This window comes from Taudactylus pleione, unplaced genomic scaffold (assembly GCF_031769625.1).
Source record: "Taudactylus pleione unplaced genomic scaffold, aTauple2 ptg000251l, whole genome shotgun sequence".
In the NCBI taxonomy this organism is placed as follows: domain Eukaryota; kingdom Metazoa; phylum Chordata; class Amphibia; order Anura; family Myobatrachidae; genus Taudactylus; species Taudactylus pleione.
This window is the reverse complement of record NW_028284653.1, coordinates 3568377-3594136: the sequence shown is the minus strand read 5'-3', so window position 1 is coordinate 3594136 and position 25760 is coordinate 3568377. Positions and strand designations below refer to the sequence as shown.

The window sequence follows — 25760 nt, the reverse complement described above, 5'->3', positions numbered from 1 at the left end:
GCAGCCGTTTCCGGACAATCACAAGCTGTTTGCTGAAGCCCGGAAGTAAATTCCCGGGTAGAACCATTCAGACATAAGTCCCGGGAAATTACCTTGCTTAAGTCCTGGGAAATTCCCTGGTCGATTGGAGGGTCTGCTACCCAGGAACGTGTTCCCAGGTATGTACCTTTCAGTCCTACGTGACATCCTGGGAATTTGGCCGAGGCAGGCCAAATTCCCGGGAATCTCGGAATGTCTGAAAGGGGTATTCATGACCCCTAGAATTTGCAGTTCTTCACTCTGGAAGATCTAAGACTGGGACAACCTAGCAGCGTCCAACCATGCTTATTTACATTTGAAAGACCCAAATTTAATGGTTTAGCATGCTAGAAGTCAGTACCTAGGTCTTTGAGACAGAATTACCTTGAAATTCAAACACTCTTTTATGACAGATTTTCTAAGCCTTGCCAAAGCATCAGACTCTTCATTGGCATTCACAAAGTGATATTCCTGAACACAGGGAAGCTCACGCTGATTACATAGCTCCAGTTTTATTTTGCTTATGCAGGCTTTACGCTGTTTCTCATCAGATACATCTAGGTGTGTGCCAATAAGAATTACAGGAGAAAAGGAGGCTCGAGCCTGAAAGAAAATAAAAAGTCTGTTCAATAATACTTTTGAAACATATGTATATGATAAAACAGGTTAAAAGACTATTAATCCGAGATCAATTCAGATTGTTTCACATGCCATAGCCTGAGGAAAGAGTATGTTCAATACTAACCACATGTAATTATGGCAAATAGAAACTACAAAACACACATTTTAATATAAAAGTAGACATTTTAGGACTACAAAATGGTTGTAAACTATTTGATATACAAGGTAAAATGACAATAACAGAAGTTCCTTTTTCTCTTTCATCATATATTATTATTATACAAAGTACATAATTAAGTGAATAAGAAACCAGTGACTTACAGTATAATACAATGCAAAGGACAAGGTTTATATACATTGCTGCATTAGCGATAATAACACACAAAAAAGCAACAGGGCGTAAGCAACCAAATGATAGGTGCCTTAGTGGGGAGTGAGGGATAGATGAAAGTATAAGTTAGGAGAAGCACACAAGGGTAGAGGACCCTGAGGGTTTTAGTAGCATCCTATTAAGTTTAATAAACTGCTGGGACATCCAGGAAGGGGAGGGGTTGGACTGGATGAGGGCCATGACTTCCTCTCCAGATGCAGGGGAGAAGGATGTCAGAGTTGGCAAGATGGATGGGGAGGGATGGTCCAGGAAAGGAGGGGGTGCAGTGCTGAGGGTCTGGTGGGATAGGATGTCCTGACATATGGAGTCAATTTTAGATGTAAAGCTTGTGGCAAAGTTAAGGGCAGAGATCGAGGATGGTCGGTGAGGAGGGGGTGGGCAAAGGAGCGAGTTGAAGGAGGCGAAGAGACACTGGGGGTGGCAGACTGGGAGGAGATGAGGTTCTTGAAATATGGCTGTTTAGAGAGGGAAAAAAAAACTGTATCTGGTCTACTCCCATTGTGGTCCAGACTGTGGCATGACCTTGGCCTTCCTTTTGGATTTTCAGCTTTGGCCTATTCTCTGGTTTTCAGTGAGCATGGGCTGTTTTTCCTGAGAATTAAGCCTTCAGGGATTTAAGGGGGGGAATTAAAATTGTTTGAGCCAGTGGCTGTCAATGACTGACTTCCGAAGGAGCATTTCAATTGATGCTCTGTTCGGGTGCGACAGTTGCCAGCGCCGACATTTCGGCTCGTAGCCTCCTGAGGTGATGAGCAGAAATGTGTCATAATGACTCAGAGATGGATGCAATGCCAATTTTTACGTAGTTGAGAGATTATTGGTGTTCTGCGCATTTGTCTAAGTGCATGCGTTAAGTCACATTACCATCAGCGGTCACAACAAGGATTTGGTTGCAGTGTGATTGAAAGTCAGAGACCGTTAGGGGGGAGGTAATGGGAGAGCATCGATGATAACGTAGGAGTGTCGCAAAAGTTTTGGGGGAATGTTGCAAGACTGCGATCCCATACGCAGATAATACGGCTCCAGCATCTCAGTTCTTGCTCCCATTCTGCATGACCATAGGGTTACTCTGAACTTCGATAATCGACTAATTTGCGAACGATGCTGCGTCTTTGTTCGCAGTCACTTGTATTTGAGAAGCTGCAGCTGGGCCTCTCAATTCAAATCCTGACGACACCAACATTTGCATATTTTCACACAGCTGACAATTTAGCGTACAACTCTGAACCAGGCCCTTAGTGTCTCTTATTGAACCATGTTGATTTGTTTTGTGAGGCAGTGCTGTTTTGTGTTCGAACCAACATCCCTGAGACTGTCGGATTTCCACCTCGGATCTCACTTGGTGGAGCGGTGTATGTATGTCTCCGTTACTCCAGATTAGCTAGTGGATCTGTGTTAATTCCTGTGTTTCTTCCAGTGGATGGGTAATCCTCTGACCTGGTCCCATTGTCAGTGGACTGTCTGTGACTGATCAGTTACGGATATGTTTATAGTGTTTCACATCAACCCACCATATATTTGAACCTGATCACATTGTGTCTCTCTTCCACAATGGGTGTGCCATAGACAAATGTCGAAGATGGGAACTTGTGCGCTTCTTTGCATGCGCCCTCCACTAAGTGCAACATTGGAACGACCGGAAATTATGGCAGAGTCCCACAGATAGGAGGAAAATAGGATTTTTGGTCAACTTACCGTTGAATCCTTTTCTCTTAAGCAGGCTGGAGAACACTGAACCATGGGATTGTAGGTTGGGGCTGGAACTGGCACTTAATGAAATGTAGCTTTAAATCTTAAGCTCCTCCCCTCTGCAATTCCACAATTCCAGTACTTCTTGAAAAAAGAGTCCGGACAGGAGTAGCAGGAACCCCATGAAATGGTTTAGAACAACCAAACAAACCAGTAGGGAAAATACCGGTCAAGAACCAAACACCACCCACGCCTGAGCGTGAGGGAGGGATCGCAGCCTGCTTAAGAGAAAATAATTCAACGGTAAGTTGACCAAAAATCCCATTTTCTCTTGCAGCAAGGCTGGGGAACACTGGACCATGGGATGTTCAAAAGCCGCCCCCAGGGGAGTACGCTCAGGCTGCCTGACTGACCCATAGTGGGCGCCACCGGAGACAAAAAAAACATGAAATGTAAAAATGAGCAAACATGCGGACAGGGGACCAGATTGGGGACCCGTGCTGCTGAAGTCTTGCCTCGTGCTGCCCAGAAGATTGTCACCGATCTAGCAGAAGGTGCTACTACCCGGTCTGGTGGCGGTCACCTTGCACCAGAAGAGGCTTGAGTAATGACTGAGCGGATCCAATGCGCAAAGATCTGCTGAGTAGCTGGCCAACCACGTTCCCACGTTACAAAGGACACGCAGAGAACAATGCGGCATACCAAAAATGACTTGTCCAATTAAATCTGCAGAGCTTAGCCCAAATAGCAGAGCCAGATCACCCCAGTCCCAGGAAGTTGCCAAAGGAAGAAGAACCGAAAGGACAATATCCCGTGTAAGTACAAGTCCCAAGCAAGTGTTGGCTGGAACCTACTACCTATACGGAGCAATCGCACAATCATCATGAAAGACAAGAAAAGGTGGCTTGCAACCCCAAACGTGGAACTATGCCGAGGGAAGGCAATAGCCCCAAGGAAGACCAGCTTCCAAGCAACTAACCGACGATCCATTGAATGCAACAACGCCAATGGAGCCTGGGTGAGAGCCGATAAGACTAGATTAAGATTCCACGGCTCCACCTGCGGATGAAATGGTAGCTAAATACACAGCACACCTTGCAAAAACGGTTTGGACCCTCGGAAGAAGAGCCAAATGTTGCTGGAAAGAATATGAAAGGGCCAAAGCCTGTATAGTCTCAAAACAAAGTTGTCAACCGGCCTCCAAACTCTCCAGAAATAAGGCCAAGAAACATGAGAGGTGCAAACACGTAACGGGTGCACCACCCAAGGTAGTGTTTCCAAACCCGGAGGTAAGTACGAGATGAACATGGAGTTCAAGCTCGCAGCCTAGTACAGACCATAAGAGAGAAACACCTGCAGCATTCTCATTCTCAGTCACAGAAGTCCCGTCGTCGTGAAAACCAACCAAGCAAAGTGTCCTTGTAGAAACGGACAAAGTTGCAGCAGGTCTGGTGGAAGTGGAAGACACCACCCCAGACCTACCGACCTTGGGAGAATGTCCACGTACCATGACTAGCATAGCCAGTCTGGAGCCACTAGTATTACCCTCCTTTGGGAAACCTAAATGCCCCTGGAGACCTGAGGGAACAGTGTGGACGGCGGAAGCAGATGCTCTGGATAAAAAAAAATAAAAAATCCCTGGAACAGTCAAGGCAACCACTTGCGGAAGCCAGCGGATACCCGGATCACATACCAAACTGTGGAGCCTCGCAAACAGGTTGAGAGGCCAGGAGATCCCCACTCGGAAGGCCTCACACACGGACAGTAGGAAAACCAGTGGAGGCAGAGCCCACTGCCCTGGGAGAAACCTGAGGAAGTCCACTGTCAAATTACCTGCTACCAGTATGAACACCTATGAGAGAGACGGAACAAAGGTGTTCACCCCGGAAAGACCTCAGCATCATGGCCACGCTTTTGTACCTGCCAGAAGATGTACAGATGTCATCGTTGGGTCGTTTGTCCGACTGAATGTGACTGGCAGGCCAGTGAGGACGGAAAGGGCCCCCAATTGAGCCAGAATGATGATTGTAGCTCGAGTCCATCGAACAGCCGACCCGTCATGGACAGTGACCCAAGGCCCCGGAGCCGAAAAGCAAATTCATGGCACCTCAGCCCAGGAGACTCGCGGCCATGGTCCAATCCGGAAGGACCAAGGATGGGCCCTGAAGGAGAAGAGTGGAAACCCTCCATCAATGGAGAGTGACGGGTGCTGTCGGAGAGAAAACGGGAACCGAGGTGAGAGGGATGCCGAGCAACTCATTCAAGTTTGGAGAAGTATCCACTGGGACTCCCATGAGGACACCCTGGACCACTGAGCAGTACCCCAAGTGGAGACCAACCTGTCCAACAACCAAATGTTCCACAAGGTCGACAGACGAGGCATCGACCAAGCCTTTGACCAAGGTCGGTAGGGTCCGTTCCCTGTCCACTGCAAGAAAAACACAGCTGGAGAGAGGTGTCAGAGGCCACCCCCAGAACTGTAGATGCAGACCAGGAAACCAGGGAGACTTTGGAAAGTCGGGATACAGCACTGATCCGAACGTATGTGAAACAAGCGACCTAGGAAGGTCTGTAACTGTGAAGCCAAGGTATCCCTCACAAACAGAACCTCTGAAGAGGGCCGAATTGTGATACGTTCTGTGCGCACTATCCGCGGCAGCACCGACCGTACTGTGTTGCAAACACACAGAGCTTAAGCTCCACTGAATGGTAGGGCCCAGAATAGACAGGGAACAGAGTCAAATTCCCACTGAAGTCAAGCGTTCCAGATGTCTAGCAAGGATTTGTTGGCCTCCACAGTGGATCCCTGATCAGAGGGAATTCATGTGAACTGAACTACCCACCCCCTGGTGCCCAAAGCACAAGGAGATCAGAAAGAACCATTCGGCATTCGAAATAGGAAGGAGATGGAAACTCAGTTTCCGTACCTGCGGCAGAACTGGAGCAAAACCATGCCAGCTGAGAGGAGAGGAATGATTCCATGGCCCAATGTCACCACTAGTAGGTAGTCAAGTCTGCCACAGAATTTAAGAGCGAATTTGCACATACTCGTCAAATCAATTTTCCCGAATCCATCTGGGCGCCAAATTAGGAGCAGGCACAAATTCAAACGCAACTAGCTTGTAATGCTTGCCCCATCCCTTCTGCATCTCATGAAGTTCCAGAAGTCAGTAGAAATGTAACAAGCCCATAGGAGAGCCAGAACCACACTCAACCAGAGCAGGGTCCCCCAGACGGATTAAGAGAATTGAATTTAATGGTAGGTATCAAAAATCATCTTTCTCTTGCAGTGACAAGACATAGCGCTATGGATCAGTTCCATGAAAAGATCAAATGGAAAGATCTCTAAAAGGTGCAGTAGATAAAAGGTTCTGGTTAAGCAGGATTACTATCAGCACTACACATAGAGAGAAACTCCAAAATCTTTGGATGACAAAATTGAAAAAAAAAAACAGTCATGCACCAGTCATTCACTGTTCATGCAATGAGCGATAGGTTGGAATTCAGAACTGGTCCCTTATATAGCAGAAGAGGTCAAGAAGCTCTCCTGGTCCTACAAAAATAGCAAAGACTGCCTATCAATTGATCCTATAGAGTGACAATTTACAAAAGCAGGGGTGAAGAGACACCTAGAAACCAGGAAACCTAGAATTTGTAATGGGATGCCATAATGTCTGACAAATTGGTTTAAGATTCACTTCACTCAAATCCACCTTTCATGACTTTCATGATGAAATCTGCAGTCAAGTACTCCTCTTCTTGGATTGTGAACAGCGGTTATCACAGGGACTTGTAACTCTGCTTAGGGCAGGAGCCTTATGATCTCTGTCATATCTCCCATTCTTTTCTTACATGATACATGCCATCACAGTGGCACTGTCTAAATGTACTTACTAAGGGGCATATTTATCAATAAGAAATTAATTACCACTGGATGTATTATAGTTCACATGCAGGGACTGGGGCTCGACAGGAGTCCGTCCCTCCAATGTGTAAAAGTAAAGTGATCGCTGTAGAGATGACTTTAATTTTAGTTTCCGGGGTCCACCACACTACTGCGCATATGCGGTCTACTGGCCGAGCACGCGCTAGGGTAGTGCGACCAGTGCCATGGCACAGGGCACTGCTTTGGCCTGTCAATTCTCCTGTATTATCATTCTCACTTGTAGCTTCCTCTTCTTTTATCCCCAGCATCTCCTGTCCTCCCCTATCTTTTCCATGGCCCTTTTTCAGGTGCACTATCATATGTACCTATTTAAAAAATGGGAGGGGGGGATGAGCCAATGCTCTCTCTGGCACAGGGTACCAAGAAGTCTAGATACAGCTCTGGCGCCAGTGGCAAGTGCCAGGGACGGGCTTCTCCCGGGATTTCTTGTGAATTGTAACCTATAGACTGCAATGGCTAATGCCATCTTTGAGGCCAAGCTCCAGAATGCAAAACCAGCTAGAAAGCAGACCATAATTTTCAATATCTGCTGCAGTCCCCTGTAGATACATTCAGGGGAAACTTCTTATTAGCAGGCACCCCCTGAAAACACCCAATGTCCTGTAAAAAAAATAATTGATAAATAGGCCACATAGAGTATTGCAGTTCAAATATGGTATTTGTGACAAGACTATCTTACCCAATCAATCATATTAAGTACTGGTATTCATTACTGACAACTCCTACTCATTACTCATCCAAAAAAGACATCTCCCCTCCTCCCATTATAGGAAAATACTTGCAGCCATCACTGCACTGGAACAGCTTGATTCTGACTAGTGACCATAGCTGCAGCCATGCTTCTTTGCTGGTGACTAAGTGTATGCTTCTGACCACTTACTTTGAATAAGGAATGCTAATGGCAGAGCACTGACAAACAGTCCTGGGTTCAACAATGGACAGCCAGAGGACCTACACATTAAAGAGAATACTGGGTTCTTGCAGGATTAAAAGGGAACTTTAAGAATAGTAATGTTTATTATTCATCTATTATACCTCATAAAAAAAGATTTTACAAAACACCTAAAAGATAGTGGATTCCTGCATACACACAGTTTCTCTGCCCAGTCCCAATGGGTAATGAAGGATTCACTCATTATGCATATGAGTTAGACGGGACCTGGTACATGTGATTATCATTGTGCTCAGTGTTTACTCCCCTTTCCATACATTGCAAAGGTGATGGAGAGTCTTAGACATACCTTTCCACCCAAATATCACTAAGGAGTTAATTAATCTTTAAAATCTGCTACTTCCAGAGTTTTTAGGTCCCCAAGGTCTGATATCCTTTCCAAGCTGAATATAGATAGGACCCCAGAATTTGGAGCAGTAGCTGTACTGCTATAGCTGCATGAGTTCTGTGCTTTGTACTCTAGGGCCTCTAGTCTAGGTGCTACACAAAATGGGTTCTGCTCTGTTGCTCTCCGAAACCAGCATGGAGAACTGGGATGCACCCGGAATACCAACAGTACAGTGGCGTAACGAGGGGGGTGCTTGTGGGGCAGTGCCAGACAGGCCCGGCAGAGGGGGGCGTCGACAGCCAGCGCAATGTCCAGCGCTGGGATTAAGGGTTTGATCCCAGCGCCGGAAGTTCTGCAGTTGAGATGTGTCCCCCGACAAATCAGTGCACAGTGCTAGGACAGTGTGTCTGCTCCCTGCGCCAATCAAGGACCAGGAGACATTTGGTGGTGTCGCTCAGTTTGGCGGCAGTGGGCGAAGGATGAAGATGTCATGTGAAGAGCTCCAGTGGCTGCGGAAGAGGCCAGAAGACGTCGGGCTCAAGACAGAAGAGGTTCAGCAGCCGCGGAAGAGGCTCAATATAGAAGAGCGGTGGCGGTGTTGGCCAGGGAGGGCCAATGGCTGAGAACTGGAGAGTGCTGCCGTGGTGGGAAAGTAAAAAAGCTAACAAAGCTTACCACTGCATCCTCTCCCATTGGATAGGAAGGCTTTCTATGAGGCCTACCCATCATTAACACCTCTTTAGACCACCAGGTTGTTGGGCACTAGGCCCGTGGGGGAAATCAGGCCTCAGGCCTGTGGCACTGACAGGCAGGCATTAGGCCCATGCTCCTTAGGCTATAAGTGACCCTTGACAATAGGCCAAGGTCACATGAGGGGGGGGGGGGGGGTGCTGTTTTTTCACCTTGCCCTGAACTCCAAACCCCTAGTTACACCTCTGCAAAAGTTAATTTATTTCCCGCAGGGTTCAAGCAAACCTTGTGTGTGTGTGTGTATGTATATATATATATATATATATATATATATATATATATATATATATATATAAGAACAGTTCATCTCTGCACTCACATCCTCATCAAGTGAAAATAGTATATGGGGGGGGTGCTCCTCCTCAGGTCAAAAGGCCAGTTCAATAATATATACAAATACCACACACAAAAAAGAACGTGGAATGAGGGCACTCACCAAAAAATAGAAGATCAGCTTATTTTTAATCAGAGCATCAAATTAGTAGTTCATAGGTGCTACAAAGTACTATCCGATGTGCTTAGTTAGTCTGTGACTTCAGTAGACCCAGGATGTATTAGTGATTTTTGGATTGCTGCACCTTGAGAATGGCCCTTGTCTGGACCGAAACGTCGGTATTTTGTAGCACCTATGAACTACTAATTTGATGCTCTGATTAAAAATAAGCTGATCTTCTATTTTTTGGTGAGTGCCCTCATTCCACATTCTTTTTTGTGTGTGGTATATATATATATATATATATATATATATATATACACATATATATATATATGTGACTGTCTCACGCTTAAAAGCAAAGTTGCTGTGGGCTTTAAACCTTGATAGCATACCCTGAGTTTAACACTAATGTGATGGCTAGTTCCATGTTAAAACTCTGAGCAATAGATTATTATTGTTAGTTATTATGGTGAGTGCAGAGCCCCTGTGATATATATATATATATTTATATTCACTGAGGTGACTACAGGGAAAGCTGCCCAACTGCGTTGGGATAGGCCAGACCCACACTGAACCACCAAGGATTGTGCCATGTTCTAGTGAAGGGGATCCAGACCTGCAGAATAGTACCACTTAACTAACCACAATACCCACTAGGCCATTATGGTGAGTTGTATTATAATTTTAACAAGTTCTTTTAAAAGGTGTGCAGCATTTAAAACATGTGCAAACACCTTCACATAAGAGCACTGTACCAGACAGTTAATTTATACATTTACCCCATAAGGAACTATAGCACTTGTCTGTAACATAAAATATTTCCAACAGCGCACTTACAGGGTTGGTGTTGGAGAGTGGTCTGGTCCAGTCTCAAATCAAATTATTTAAACAGATAACTTCATGATTCGCAATTGTGCTGTGCGCTGTCTGCAGCAATAGCATAGCAGCCTGTGGGCAGCCCTATCATCTCTTTTCGCCTCCTCTACAGTTTCCTTCATATACACAAAAATGGAAAAATTGGGGTGGATGCAGGTAATTGCTTGCCCAATATGTAAAGATTTAAACCAGTAGAATGGCATTATTAGAGTTTAGTCAATGTTCCTCTATTGTTTGTAAACAGCTAAGTCACTGGGGTGCATTTATGAAACGCAACACATTTATAGCATCCTACCCAGTACGAGCTTGAAAAATATTCAGTTTTTTGTATAGGTTAACAGAAATTGGTTTATTGCAGCTTATATTTGATTTTGTTCTTTCTTAACCAAAATGAATAAGCATCAGTATAAATATATAAAAAAATGATCACCTTTATGTTGAAAAGCCATGGTTTTATAGCATCAACTTCAGCGGCACCTTTGCTGAGATCATAAACCACAAGGTACAAAGCACGTGGAGTCATAAAATGTGGATGAGTGCTATAAAACTCCTCCTGACCTGAAACCAACAAATACTGACGTTAACATAATGATCACATATTATATTCATACATACTGAAGAGTAAGCAACAATTAGAAATGTCTGATAATACATTCATGCCTATTGAAGAGTAAACAACAATTAGAAATGTTTGAGGAAGAAGCACTTGGTGAAAACCTGTATCAAATAAACACTGGCAAATACAGTACAGGTCAACATTATTGTCTTCTTGAGTTTTAAGTACTTGATGAACAATATCTCCTGAAACAAAAGAAAATACTGTACACTCATGCTTGCCAGAGGGCAGCTAAGGATAAAACAATAACAATATGAAAAAGCAATAGGAGTAATAACTATAAAAGTTGAAAGATTGCCCTGACACAATTATTGTCACCCTTTTCAGCAATTCAAATCGTTTGAAAAAAAAAAAAAGAAAATAGTTAGATTAAAAAGGTCACTTTTTATTCCCTGCTACTCTTTCACAATAGTGAACACAAGAGAGCTGTCTGATAGCATCAGAAGTGATGTTACCACAAAACACAAAGCCTCTAAATGGTACAAAGTAATCTCCAAGTACCTTGGCATCCCTGTTTCCTCAGCATGCAATGTTATTAAGAAGATTGCTACTCTTGGAACTGTGAAGAACTTGTGGGGAAAAGAAGAAAACTGAAGAAAGAAGTCTTTAAAAGGTTGCAACAAACTGTGGAAAAAGTACCAAGTAAAATATCCAAAGAGCTGAAGGCTGACCTGGAACTATATGGAGTGATGGTTTTAACCTGTCCCATACATGGATACACAGCAAACTAAATCAATAAGGGCTTTTTGGGCACCACTACAGAAAACATAAAAGTCATAAAAAATAATAAATGAGGTTTGCCTACACTTACCTAGACCAACCACAATCCTTATGAGTAAATGTTCTGTGAACAAATGAAACCAAACTAGAACTCTTTGGCAATGCAGACCAGTAATTTGTTTAAAGGCTAAAAAATTAAGCTTTTAAGGAGAAGAACAAACTACCTATGTTTAAAAACTTAAAAATGAAAGGAAAAAGAAAAAGGCGCTTCATTCAGATGAACAAAAGCTGCCTCTAAACTACACCTAAAGATCTATCCCAAAAAAGATCAAGAAGGTATCTGTAAGACAAAGGTAGTCGGTGCAGAAGATGGCGCTAGTGTTTTGACATAAATATATAAAATAGAAATACTTATCCCATATGGGTTGATCGATTCTTTCTCTTTTTATTCTCCGTGATAGTGTGGGTATTTCATGAGCATGCGGAAACAAGGAATGAAATAGAGATAATGTGCAGTATCGAAATATATATGCCTAAAAGAGTATATTTAGGGTTATGTCCAGAATTATGCCATGAATGGTAAATAATATTACATTATATTGGTTCTTGACGTAGTCTATAAAGTCGTGTCTCTATTACATCAAATCAATGATGGATGATACATGTACGAATATTTTTTTTATTTTGATTTTTTTTTAAATGGTGCAATTCATACCTTACTTACATAAGTAAAGTATATCAAGTGTACATCAAGGTATCTTTCAATAAGTGGTATGGTGGATGCGTACCAAATACTCACACAGCATATGAGTGGGTTACTCTCATCAAGGTTTCCTTTTACCATACACAAATCAAATATATGATATGCACATCAGGGTATCTTTAAAATATACAGTATTATGGATGCGTACCAAATACTCCCAGATCATATGAGTGGATTACTCTCATCAAGGTTTCTTTTTCAGAAAAAATTCCATTCAGCCATTTTCTCTGGGTGACAGGACCGGTGAAAAACACTCCTCAAAGCCTCCTCTGGCCGACACGTTTCGAGAGAGGTACTCTCTTTTTCAAGGCTTAGAGGAGAATGGTGCTGACTGCTCTTTTTATAGAGACCAAATGAAACATAAAATGGCGGCACTTCCGGTTCTGCTCCGTTCCGAGGTTTTCTGGGAAATGTAGTTTTTTCTGGTGTTTCTGTAGTTTGGTAACCGGAAGTGACTGATGTTATATCCGGAAATGGTGCCAAAATAGTCTGGGAGATGTAGTTTTTGTGTAAAGGTTTATACAAGTCTGTTTTCTTAACTGTAGATGGGCAACCAAATGGTCAAAAAGAAAACTGTTGAAATAAACATTAGATTAAAATATGGAATATATATAGTGTAAAAGTTTCTAAACAAAATTTTTTTTAATTAATAAAATATTAGGTAAAACATGAAAATATATAGTATGGAGTCCATTTAGAATATATGTTAATTTTTTATAAAATATGTAAACTTTTTTAAAGAAACCATTTAAGTTCAAAATCATGGTTAAGACCATGTGGATTCAACATTTTTAGTTGAAAAATGGTTCACATTTCCGTTTTTGCTAAATTTTTTTCAACGTTTTTGTCCTTCCAGGTTGCTTTTATGTGTTTAAGGCCAACAAATTTTGTTATGTGTTGGATTGAACATTTATGTTTTGGTTGAAAGTGGTGAGACAAGTGATGAGTTGTGTGAGGATACGGGGTTCTCTCAATCACCCAGACACCGAGCAGATGAAACCAACGTGATGGTTTATTTTTCCACAGCACACAGAAATAGATAATATGTCAGGACAAGCGGTAAATCCAGTGAACGGGCAATAAACAGGTAGCAGTCCAGACAGAGGCAGTCGCAGTAGAGTATAATGTCCCAGAACAATTCCACAAAATAGCTAGAGACCCTCAGTCCCCACAGTAGAAACTATCACTGATCACAGAGCAGTGAATAGCGCATGTCCACTCAATCGCTTCCCGGACCCCACACGTAGAAACTATCAGAAATCACACAGCAGTGATAGTCCCTGGGTCGAAACAATTGATTCCAGGATCCCATACAGTAGAAGCTAATCACAGAACACACAGCAATGAATAGCGTATAGGTCCTTGCAGAATTTCCAAAGTATAAATCCACAGAGAACTGGTGATGCGTTCCACTAGCACCTTAGCAGAGCGAGGCCTCTTAGCCAAAGTCAGCGACTAACATGTGGAGTTGCCTTCAGTGACATGTTTTAAAATCTTCCAATTTCCCACGATATTGTGACCACCCAGAGGGGGTTGCACCGTCTCCTGATTGGTGTGGGTCCCTTATGCTGTCACTTTCTCCTACCTCCTCCGGATATTACTTCCCTGACGAACACCTGCTGGGATGGTTCCGTTCAGGCTACCAGATTCACGTGAGACACAATACAGGCAAATGGAAGGAGGAGTAAATCCTGAGCATCCCCTGGGGAGGTGGGAATTAACTTAGAGGATCTTTTGTTCTGGGAGGTGTCACCTTGCTCTAGTGGTTACAAATAACACAGACATATGGACTAGGCTAACATCAAGGCTTATCCAGTATTAAACATTACAATTACTTACATTATTATATTACAGTACATAATAGACATGCTAATGGAAATGTGTGTCCTGAGAATGATCACACATACACTAGGAGACGGATGGGGGACACAAAAGGACTAAAAAGTAAATTGATCTCTGCAATGACTGAGATGCTGCCAGTAAATTTGTAACACACATCCCATGTCCTCACATTCCTCTCCCACTTTTTAGGCCTTGTTCCCAGGGGTGATAAGGACACATTACTGACTGGGCGAGGCGGTGTTTAGGGTAAAGCATCTTGTGGGTGAGTGTGCCACCAGTGTCCCACAGAGTAATGTAACATAAGACCCAGGATGTGAGAAGCAGCCTAGTTAGACCATCCACAAGTAGAAAATTACAATATAACATGTCCCCTTTTACCACCAGAGGATTTAGCAATTCCCCAAAGTCAGACGTTTGGTGTTCCCCCTTCACATTATCACACCCCTTTCCCCAAATCATACTAATCGGGCATCCTAACACCCTCACTTCTGGAACACAGGGGCAGTGGGTACCTTTCCCCTCACCACCTTGTACAAGTAACGGTTGCCCAGGGGCAGGCAAATATTGGGTCTCTTTACATGGCACTTCTGTGGCAGTGTCCATTCCTTCCTCCCCCAAACACCAACTGGGGGGCTGATAACTTTCAGTGCAACATGTGGGCTCCTCACGGCTCGGGCCCCAGGATGAACCTTGTATATGGAACAATGCTGTTAGTGGCTGCAGGGGAGCCACCAGGACAGGCTGGTCCTGTCCCAGCCCTCCCCCCTCAAAAGCCAGAGTCTCACCTGGAACTTCTTCTGGACTGTTCTCCTCCTTGGTAAATCCCTCTACTAGCCCGGTCGGCTGGATAACTGGTTGGGTACCACACCAGGTTTTAACCGCTGAACACTCCAAAATTATCTCCACAAATGCCTCGTGTTCTGTGAGATGCAGGGGGCCGGGTTGTGCAGTGCCTTCTCCCTGGGGTGTAGAAGGGGTTGCAAGCGCTGTCTCCTGACATCCACCTGGTCTGTATTTGCTGGAATCTTACTAAGGGCAGGCAAATCCCCTGGCACATAGTTACAGTCCACACCACTGTCCGAGTTATTACAGGGTGATAAATCCTCTTCTGATTTATGATCTGATGTTAGGTTAACAGTCTTTGCTACCCATGTTCCATTTAAATCACAGGGTACGTACCAACATTTTGCCTGCAATTCCTCAGTTTCCAAATAGGGGATCGGGTACAATCCTTCATATCCTTCAGGGGGAGTTAGGATAGCAGGACATACACAGGGCATTTTCTCCTCAGCCTCCCCCCGATGAAATAAAAGAGTCTGCCATTGCCAGTTCATCATGATGGGCCTCTCCCAGCTGAGTATGCTGAACCGCCTGGACCACGATGCCATCTGCGACTGGTATACTTGTGGTTGGGAAGTGAGACGATACTCCCCCAACCTTGGTGATCTCCTCTCGGACACTGTCCTCATAGATCCCCTGGCAGCTGGTTAATAGGTCTCCATCTTCCACCTCAGCAAAAGGGAAGGTATAGTGCGACTCCTCCTGGGGTGCCTGTATTATGGGCACTGCTTCCTTCACTTGGGCGCTAGCCTCTCCCAGTGTAGTACACTGGGCAGCTGTGTCCTTTGGGAGTGGGAGAAGCTGTTGCAGGCGGTGCCTCTCTGCATCCACCCTGCAACACTGGTCCCGCCAGCCTGGGGTATCCAGGAGACCACGATTTGAGGCCTCTTCCTCTGCCACAACAAAGCACGACTCCAGACACTCCAGCTGTTCCCCCACACTCATCGGTGGACTGTGATCGAGCATAAATGTCCGATAATCAGTGAACGCTTTGGTGGGGTCCCCCTCGTCCTGGAGTATACACTGAAGGATTTCCCTGCGCGTGCCGAATTGGCCAGGGATGCCCCGCAGCTGGCATTCTGCTACCAACTCCTCCATGCTCATTTCGTCCATAGGGCTTAGGGGCCCCCCTGACAATGACCCCGCTCCACTGGTAACAGTTAATTTTGGGGCAACCCCCTCGGTTGTCTGGCCGGGTTGCAGTAGTTCTATTTCGGATCTTTCCTCTGGGTCTGTCCAGGAGGACCACTTATCCTGGACCTGCCCTTCTGTCTTTGTACAGTGGCTTCCTTGTATCATTTGGGCCATTGTAGCCTTCACTTCCTCCGCGAATTCTTCAAACTCTGGTTCATCCAGCATCTTCCATGTGACTGCTTCACTTCTGCAGTGCATGAAAGCATCTCCCAGATAACACAATTTGTCTGTTAAGCTGGATACTCTCCACCCGCTAATCATCCTCCGAGCATCATTCAAGTATGCCCATATGTACTGCATCCTAATAATAATATATCCGGCTTCCTAGCCTGCCGACATACCGACGTACCTCCATCCACGAGCTTCACTGCCCTGGGAGACTTGAGGCACTGACTTTCTTTCCTTAGCACCCTTTTACCTTTTACAGGACTGACGACCACTCAGTTGGCCTGATCCTCTCTTCTCTATTGTGAGTGACTTCACGCTTTCACTGCTCCTTGATTGATGTCTGAATGATCCCACTGTCGCTGCCGCCAAATGTGAGGATACGGGGTTCTCTCAATCACCCAGACACCGAGCAGATGAAACCAACGTGATGGTTTATTTTTCCACAGCACACAGAAATAGATAATATGTCAGGACAAGCGGTAAATCCAGTAAACGGGCAATAAACAGGTAGCAGTCCAGACAGAGGCAGTCGCAGTAGAGTATAATGTCCCAGAACAATTCCACAAAATAGCTAGAGACCCTCAGTCCCCACAGTAGAAACTATCACTGATCACACAGCAGTGAATAGCGTATGTCCACTCAATCGCTTCCTAAGAATCAAGAGGAACTGCAGCAATATAGAAGTCTGCCAATTACAAATAAAATAAATGAAAAATAACTTTATGGAAAAAGGCTATAAAGCATCAGAATTGGATCAAACTATAGAAGAAATAGAAAGGAGGGAAAGACAAACCCTTATTGCCTCAACATCAACCCAAGGAACAGAGGATACCAAGAAGAACAAGAATGAAAAAACCAAATGGGCACTGATAACAGGTTATGATGCCCAGTTTAGACAAGTGGAGAAAGTATTCAAAAAACATTGGCACCTTCTCAGAAAAGATCCAATTCTCAACAGCATAATCCCAGAAAAACCCAGCTTTATATATCGCCGATCAAAAAACCTTAAAAACCAGCTAGTAAAAAGCACTTTGCCTATGCCTTTAAAAAACATGATTCAAACAAAGGGCTTCCATCGCTGTGGACTCTGCATAGGATGTAGAAATATAAAAGAAACTTGTTCCAAATATTCTGAGATTACCATCAACGGACTCAAATTAAAATCAAAGATTTCATCACCTGCAGGACCCCAAACGTTATATATATATATATATATATATATATATATATATATATATATATATATGGTAGAATGCACCTGTGGCCTATCATATATCGGAAGAACTACTCGACCCCTCAAGATCAGAATATCAGAACATCTACGCAACAAAAAAAACATAAAATAGAAGAAAGGCTTACCAACTCATCACTTGTCTCACCACTTTCAACAAAAACATAAATGTACAACCCAAAACTTAACAAAATTTGTTGGCTTTAAATACATAAAAGCAACTTGGAAGGACAAAAACGTTGAAAAAAAATTAGCAAAAATGGAAATGCGAACCATTTTTCAACTAAACGTTGAATCCACATGGTCTTAATCATGATTTTGAAATTAAATGGTTTCTTTAAAAAAAGTTTACATATTTTATAAAAAAATAACATATTTTCTAAATGGACTCCATACTATACATTTTCATCTTTTACCTAAAATTTTATTAATCCAAAATAATTTTTTTTTATGTGTTTATAAACTTTTACACAATATTTATATATTCCATATTTTAATCTAATGTTTTCTTTTTGACCAATTGGTTGCCCATCTACAGTTAAGAAAACAGACTTGTATAAACCTTTACACAAAAACTACATCTACCAGACTATTTTGGCACCATTTCCAGATATAACATCAGTCACTTCCAGTTACCAAACTACAGAAATGTCAGAAAAAAATAAATTTCCCAGAAAACCTCGGACCGAACCGCAAGTGCCACGGACCGGAACCGGAAGTGCCGCAGCCCGGAGCCGGAAGTGCCACCATTTTATGTTTCATTTGGTCTCTATAAAAAGAGCAGTCAGCACCATTCTCCTCTAAGCCTTGAAAAAGAGAGTACCCCTCTCGAAACGCGTCGGCCAGAGGCGGCTTTGAGTAGTGTTTTTCACCGATCCCGTCACCCAGAGAAAAGGTACGATCTATAAAAATATTTTTTACCTTACTTTTTGTGACCACCCAGTTACTGGACCTGCTAGATCATTAAATTGTAATGAGATTTGTGCCATATCTCTGTGAGAGGACCAGTCCCCACTCTGCAACGCTTTTTTGATTTAAATTTAATTTTTACCCTTATGTTAATAAAAAGCCTTTTAACTTTTAAATGGCTGAATGGAATTTTTTCTGAAAAAGAAACCTTGATGAGAGTAATCCACGCATATGATCTGGGAGTATTCGGTACGCATCCATAATACCGTATATTTTAAAGATACCCTGATGTGCATATCATATATTTAATTTGTGTATGGTAAAAAGAAACCTTGATGAGAGTAACCCACTCATATGCTGTGTGAGTATTTGGTACGCATCCACCATACCACTTATTGAAAGATACCTTGATGTACACTTGATGTACTTTACTTATGTATGAATTGCGCCATTTAAAAAAAATAAAAAATAAAAAAAATATTCGTACATGTATCATCCATCATTGCTTTGATGTAATAGAGACATGACTTTATAGACTACGTCAAGAACCAATATAATGTAATATTATTTACCATTCATGGCATAATTCTGGACATAACCCTAAATATACTCTTTTAGGCATATATATTTCGATACTACACATTATCTCTATTTCATTCCTTGTTGCCCCATGCTCATGAAATACCCACACTATCACGGAGAATAACAAGAGAAGAAATCAATCAACCCATATGGGATAAGTATTTCTATTTTATATATTTATGTCAAAACACTAGCGCCATCTTCTGCACCGACTACCTTTGTCTTACAGATACCTATGTTTAAACATGGGGAAGGATTCATAATGTTGTGGTTTGCTGCCTCTGGTACTGGATGCCTTCATAGTATTGAAAGAATCATGAAATCAGAGGGCTACCACATCATTTTGGAGTGGAATGCGCTACCCAGTTTAAGAACATTAGTTTTGGGTCAGAGATCATGGGTCCAGTGTGATAAAAACCCAAAACACCCCAACCAAAAGCACAAAAGAAAATTTACTTTTATTTTATTTAACTGGCCAACAATGAGTCCTGATTTTAATCCAATTGAAAATATTTGGAGAGAGCTTAAATCTGCCATTGGGAAAAAAATCCAGCAAACATTTAAGAGCTATAACAAATTGCAATTGAATTATGGGAGAATCTACCAGCAGACAGGTACGAGAAGCTTACAGATTTCTACAAGACACGTTTGGAGGAAGTCATTGCTGCCAAACGGTGTGCAACTAAATATTAAAAAAGGAAACCTTTAATACAGTCCAGGTCATATTTTTTATTTTGTCTTTAACATTGCTGCATGTAAGTTGAAAAGCAGTTTATTTTTGGTTTACAACCTATTAAGATATTCTGATTATACAAAGTTGGTGTCACTGTGCGCCAGACACCGGCACCCACATAGCGTGTCTGGCAGCTCTGGCCAGTGGCAGGCAGCGGGTGGGGAGTCCCAGATGCCCGCTTGCTCTGTAGTTCTGTCCCTCCTCCCGGGGCATGGTGTGGGCAGCCACGGCTACCCTGGGGGCGCGTACGCTGACCTAAGCAAAACTTGAAGGGCCATACCCTCCCACTGTGATGTCACAGGATGTGCCTAATTCAAGCCAGTCTATATTAGGAAGTCCCTGGGAGCACTTACAAACCATACTCCAGCGTTTCCAGTGATTACTGCCTACTCGTTCCTGACATTGGCTTTTTCATGATCTGACTCCATCTTCTCCCTGATACTGCACCTGTTTTGATCTTGGCTATCCCGGTAACCTTGGTGATCTGACTTAGTTTGCTTCTTGGCTCCATCTTGCCCGTTTGGTTCTGACCAGGCTTGTCGACTACGTTTACGCCTGTATTGTATTCTGCCTGATACAAGAACGCCAGCACCTGTTCAAGGCAACCAAGTTTGAGGGCCGTGACCTGTGTTTCGGATGCAGCTAAATCCAAACCTCTTTGTGGGGGTCTCTGGTGAATACCACCGGCACGTTAGACTCAGTACCTCACAACTGGTTTAGTATCCACTATCCATTCGTGAGTTGTGACAGCTGGTACATTTCCATTAATTCATGAAGATATTGAACAGGTTGTACATAAAATTCAAGGGTGACAAAGTTTGCCCTAACTGTACATTGCGCCCAATATGCTGAATCCTAAAATTTTCAAAGGGGTAAAAACAAAAGCTATTTTTACAACAGTTTGTGTAGCAAAAAACAGCCTAAAAAGTACTGTATATTACTTATTGTGCTTGATATTTAAAATAAAACTTAACCCAATGTTAAGATTACTTATTTTTAACTACTTCAAACAAATTTACACCATTCTACAAAATATTTCCTCATCCAAATCAAACATATGCCACCCGCCTTCTCCTATACTCCCCCAATCCATCCACCGTTCATTCTCTCCAATAACTGAAGACAAAGTGGTTGATTCAAAGTTACACGAGAATACATGCGGAAGTCTTAAAATGGTCATCTCAACCAGACGAATGTCAAATATACAGAAGAATAAAAGAAATAGTATACAACCTTTTATTATTCCCCTATAAAGGATTAAAATATAACTAAAATTTATTTGGGGGATGAGTTCCCCCTTAATGTATTCTCCTTACATAAGGATTTCTTGAGGATAGGCATGTATAATCAAAGTTGAATATGAATGCTCCTTTCAAATTAATAATTCCTCATATTAATAACATAGAATTTAAAATAGCAATACAATAAATTAAAAGTATACATTAAGTGATGTTCCCTTGCAACAGGATACCACCTCCATTTCCGTCAAAGAGCTCAGGAAAGGGATAGAGTGGAGCATTCCAAGGTTCGTCTAATTCCCCACTTTCAGCTACCACCTTCCAATACTGAGGAACCCATGTAATTAGGCCATTCTCATCTTACCTTGGAAGACAGTTTTGGGAAAATCTGTGTCTTTACTGTGCTGGTCCCGGCCATAAGTTTGGGTCCTGTCCCAAAAGTTCGGGGATTGCCCACTTCTAACATATGGTGGAGAGGTCAGTTTAGGAATTTCTACCCACTCTTCTTGCCATCAGGAATGTGTCATTCATGTGACTGTCAAACACCGAGGGGTCTGTACACCTACCAATCCTTTACAACTCTGAAGCAGATGGAAATTTCATGTCAGCTACCTAGGCAAAGAAGTTAGCCATACCATTAACATCTACTCCAAACTACTTTACCATGGTAGACGGAAGTTGTTTTCCTGGTGGTACCATCCTTCACTCCCAGTGAACCTCTCCGTAGGGGTACTTCAATCTGAATCTCTCTCCTTTGTTGTCATTCCGAAGACTTCCAGAGAGTTCAAACTTGGACTTCCATGGTTCGCCAGCATAACCTTTATGTTGACTGGGAAGCTCCTCAAAACCTGGCTGGGGACATTCTTGTACTGATAAGTGTCGCAAACAGGTTCACCCTCACTGCACTACCTCTGCTTCTGGGGATCTTTCCTTTCCTCCAGCCGATAAGAGTTCAAGGATGTGTTTAACAAACAAGCTGCAGATTAACTATCGTCATACGGAGATTGGGACGGTCCCATAGATTCCCAGGGGAAGGGTTTATCCTCTTATCCAATTCAGTCAATATCAGAGTAAATTAAAGAGAACATAGAAAGGTTCCAACCTTCTACAGTACCTCTCCAGCCAGTGCGGGGATCTTCTTTGTTAAGAAAAATTATGGTGGCCAATGCTATTTACTAAGGAGGGCTGAATTACATCATTGTTAATGATCAGTAACCCCTTCCTTTCGATCTCAGAATTATACGATAGAGTTAAAAGGAGCAACTATATTTACAAAACTAAACCTCAGAGCATAATAAAGCCCTATCAGAATTCGCAAAGGTGACAAATAGAATATAGTCATCAATACCGGGAATGGGCATTATGAATTCCATGGTAATGTCCTTTGGTCTATGCAATGTTCCTGCCATTTTTCAAAAAACTTTGTAAATGAGCTTATTTGGGAACTGCAATAAGTCACTGTAGTCAAGTACTGTACCTGGACAAAATCCTAATTTTCAAAAAAAAAATCAAGACTATCTCGCCAGTAAAAGTACAGTACTTCTCCACATAAGACCAAATCTGTTTTGCAAGTTGGGGAAATGTGTCTACGAGGTTAGTTCCATTCCCTTCCTAGGATATATCAATATAAAGGTCAGGTCTACAGATGGACCCAGATAAAATCCAGGCAATTCTCGTTTGGCTACAGCCCACTGCTCCTCTGCTTTGCTATTTATTACTGCAAATTTATACAAGGGTATCCCCACTATTATCTCTCCTATCACAGCAGTCACCAAGAAGGCTGCCAACCAGGTGGATTGGTCAGAAAGTGCTAAAACAGCCTTCCAAAAACAAGCTTTCACCTCCACACAATTCTGAATCAACCTAATGTCACTCTCCCATTCTACATGGAGGTAGATGCATCATATGTCAAAATGGAGGCAGTTCTCTCCTAGAAAGCATCTGATGGTAAGTTTAACCCCTGCAGATTCTTCTACAGGAAATTGCTGGCTGTCGAAAAGCATTACTCCATAGGTGTTGCTGCTATGAAGCTCGCTTTGGAAGAATGTTGACATCTCTAAGAAGTAGTGAATTTCGTGTAACCATACACACTGTGCGATCTTAAGATAGAGAAGAGTCTGATGGTCAGTGTATGAACTCTCACCAGGCTCGATGGACCTTGCTCTTTTCGTGCTTTTATCTTCAGGTCTCCTTCAGCCCTTGACACAAAAACTGCAAAGCAGACACTCTTTCCATTTCCATTTTGTAGAAAAAGGATCCATCTACAATAGAGAAATCTCGAAGTGTGTAGCAGCAGATGCCGAGATCTCCACCCATCTTCAGGCAAAGATTTTCATTCCTCCGAAAAGAAACTACTTCAGTGGGCACACTGTTCCCAATTTGCCGGACATGCAGGAATTGGAAAGATTCTGGAACTTTCGAGATTACTGGTGGCCTACAATTCAACCAGAAGTTAAGCAATTTGTGCCAGTCTGTTCCAAGTGAGCTCAACACAAAATTCCAAGGCAGAACTGCTCCCACATTTCCATGGACTTTATCACAGATCTACCACCTTCAAACAAGTACACCACCACCTGGATAGTGGTAAATCGGTTCTACAAAATGGCCCATTTCATACAACTCTAAGGAGTTTCTTCTGCTCCAGTTCTTGCTCAACTATTCAACCAGTAAATAGTCCAATCCCTATGGTTGTCCTGTTAAAATAGTCTCCGATAGTGAGGTAATGTTTGTGGCAAAATTTTGGAAATCCATATCTAAAGTATTACAAGTGGAATTACATTTCTACTCTGCCCATCACCTGCAGTCTAATGGTCAGACTTAGCGGGTCAACCAGGATTTCAAGACTTTTCTTTGATTATATATCTCATAAGATCAGGACGGCAGGTCCAACCTTCTTCATTGGGTGGAATTCACCCACAACAACCATTATCATGACATTTCTTCTTCCACTCCATTCCATACAGTCTATGGTCTACACTCCCTGGTTCCATCATTTTGCCTCATGCCATATGCCTCTGTTACAGCAGCAGAGTCTTATGTTAAAGCAACAGAGTATTTTCTCTGGGATTTCTACAAGAACTGGCAGCAAGTAAGAGCCTTCCTCATCAAAGCATCACAACGCTATAAGTTTTATGTGGACAAAAAATTGAGAGCTATTGCTAATCTGCAGCCTTGAGATAATCTTCCATGAAGCTTGCCCCACGGTACATTGGTCCCTTCGGCATTTCACAAGTCATTAAACCCATTTCTTACAAGCTTCAATTACCGCTATACCTCTGGATTCTCAATTGCTTCCACATATCCTCTCTCAAACCTCCATTTCTATTCATCCAGTCAAGGTTTCCCCAAGATCCAGACACAACATTAAGAAAATTAGGTAAAAAAATTCTTGACTCTTGGTTTTGACATAGGCATTTTCAATACCTCATTGATTGGAAAAGACGGGGTCCTGAGGAGAGACCCTAGGTCAATGCCTACACTGTCGATTAGAAATAAAATTGCATCTGCAGTTCATTTCCAAGCCTCAAACCAAGTGTCCATTGCCAACTCCTAGGAGGAGGGTCCTGTCACACACCAAATCCTGTGTCACCATTACCGGGTCCTGCGATGCCACTTACTCTCCATTGGCGTCCGACTAATAAGGCATCCATCTTCACTCAAACTACAGTACATTCAGCTAGCCCAAGGAGTCCCAACCTGAATTTCAATCCTCTTAGTGCAGTGACAGCTTTGCTTTATCTCACATGGGGTGTCTTGAATCTGTGAACATCACAATGAAATGTGAAGTCTATGAAGGTATTTTGGAGCGCAACATACTGCCCAGTGCCACAAAGTCTGATGGGACATAGAACAGTATAATGACCAAAAACACACAGTTAAAAACACCCAAGAAGGGAGAATAACAAAACATTGGACTATTCTGAAGTGGCCTTCTATGAACCCTGATCTGAAACCTATCAAACATCCATGGAAACAGGTGAAAGATGCAGTCTCAAGAAAGCACCCATGAAACCTGAGACAGCTGGAGCAGTTTGCATGGGAAAAGTGGGACAAACTACCCACTGACAGATGCACATGTCTCATTGAGAGCTACAGAAATCGCTTGATTTTCTCTAAAGGTTGTGTAACTAAAAATTAGGGTAAGAGTCCCATAATTTTTGTCCATTCCACCTTCATTTGTTTTATAATCTAAAATATTCTGTTTAATCAAATTTAAAGTCAAATTTCTATTAAATATTGAATAAACAATGATGGATGCCAATTACTTTTGTTAGTTTCAAGTTAATTCAAAAAAAAATATGGGTCGTTCGTTTTTTCGTGGTAATTTGTCATGGTCTGTGTCTCTTAACAAATAGTCCCTCTGCCATCTCCACAGGGATGTCCCAATAATAACTAATCCTCAACATGTCCAGAACAAGGAATTATTTTCTTGATTATTGGGATACCTTGGCTCCTCCATAGCAACATACACAGACAGTATTTTGGCCGATCCGGCAGATCGGTCCGATATATTATCAATATCACCTAACTTGAATGCTCTATGTCGGGCCATGCACAGTCCCGGTTGGTTGTTAGTCACATCATCGGCTTGGCCCTACATGCAGTCCAATCTTACTATGCGACTGGCGACCCCATGCAGCAGGGGCCGACATATTGGGCGGTCAGGCAATGTAATGTGTCCCGGCCACAATGTGTGCGTAGCAATGTGACGGGCCAACGTATCATCTAATGTGTATCCAGCTTAAAATAATGGGGTAGATGTATGAAGCAGGGAAAAAAGTGGAGAAATGTGCCAGTGGAGAAGTTACCTGTGGCAACCAATCAGCTTATATCATTTTATAGAATGTACTTGATAAATGCAACTTCAAAACTGATTGGGTGCCATGGGCAACTTCTCCACTGGCACACTTCTCCACT

General features: G+C 42.7%; 1 protein-coding gene across 1 annotated transcript in view; it reads right to left on the bottom strand.

Moving 5' to 3' along the window:
* The window catches only part of LRRK2 (leucine rich repeat kinase 2), a 247136-nt gene that overhangs the window by 97347 nt on the left and 124029 nt on the right, over positions 1 to 25760 (bottom strand). Inside the window, exons 31-32 of the mRNA XM_088480191.1 lie at positions 10438 to 10565; positions 403 to 621 (exon numbers count right to left, since the gene is read on the bottom strand). Of these exons, the coding sequence (XP_088336317.1) occupies positions 403 to 621; positions 10438 to 10565 (347 nt within the window). The remainder of the gene's footprint in view (positions 1 to 402; positions 622 to 10437; positions 10566 to 25760) is intronic.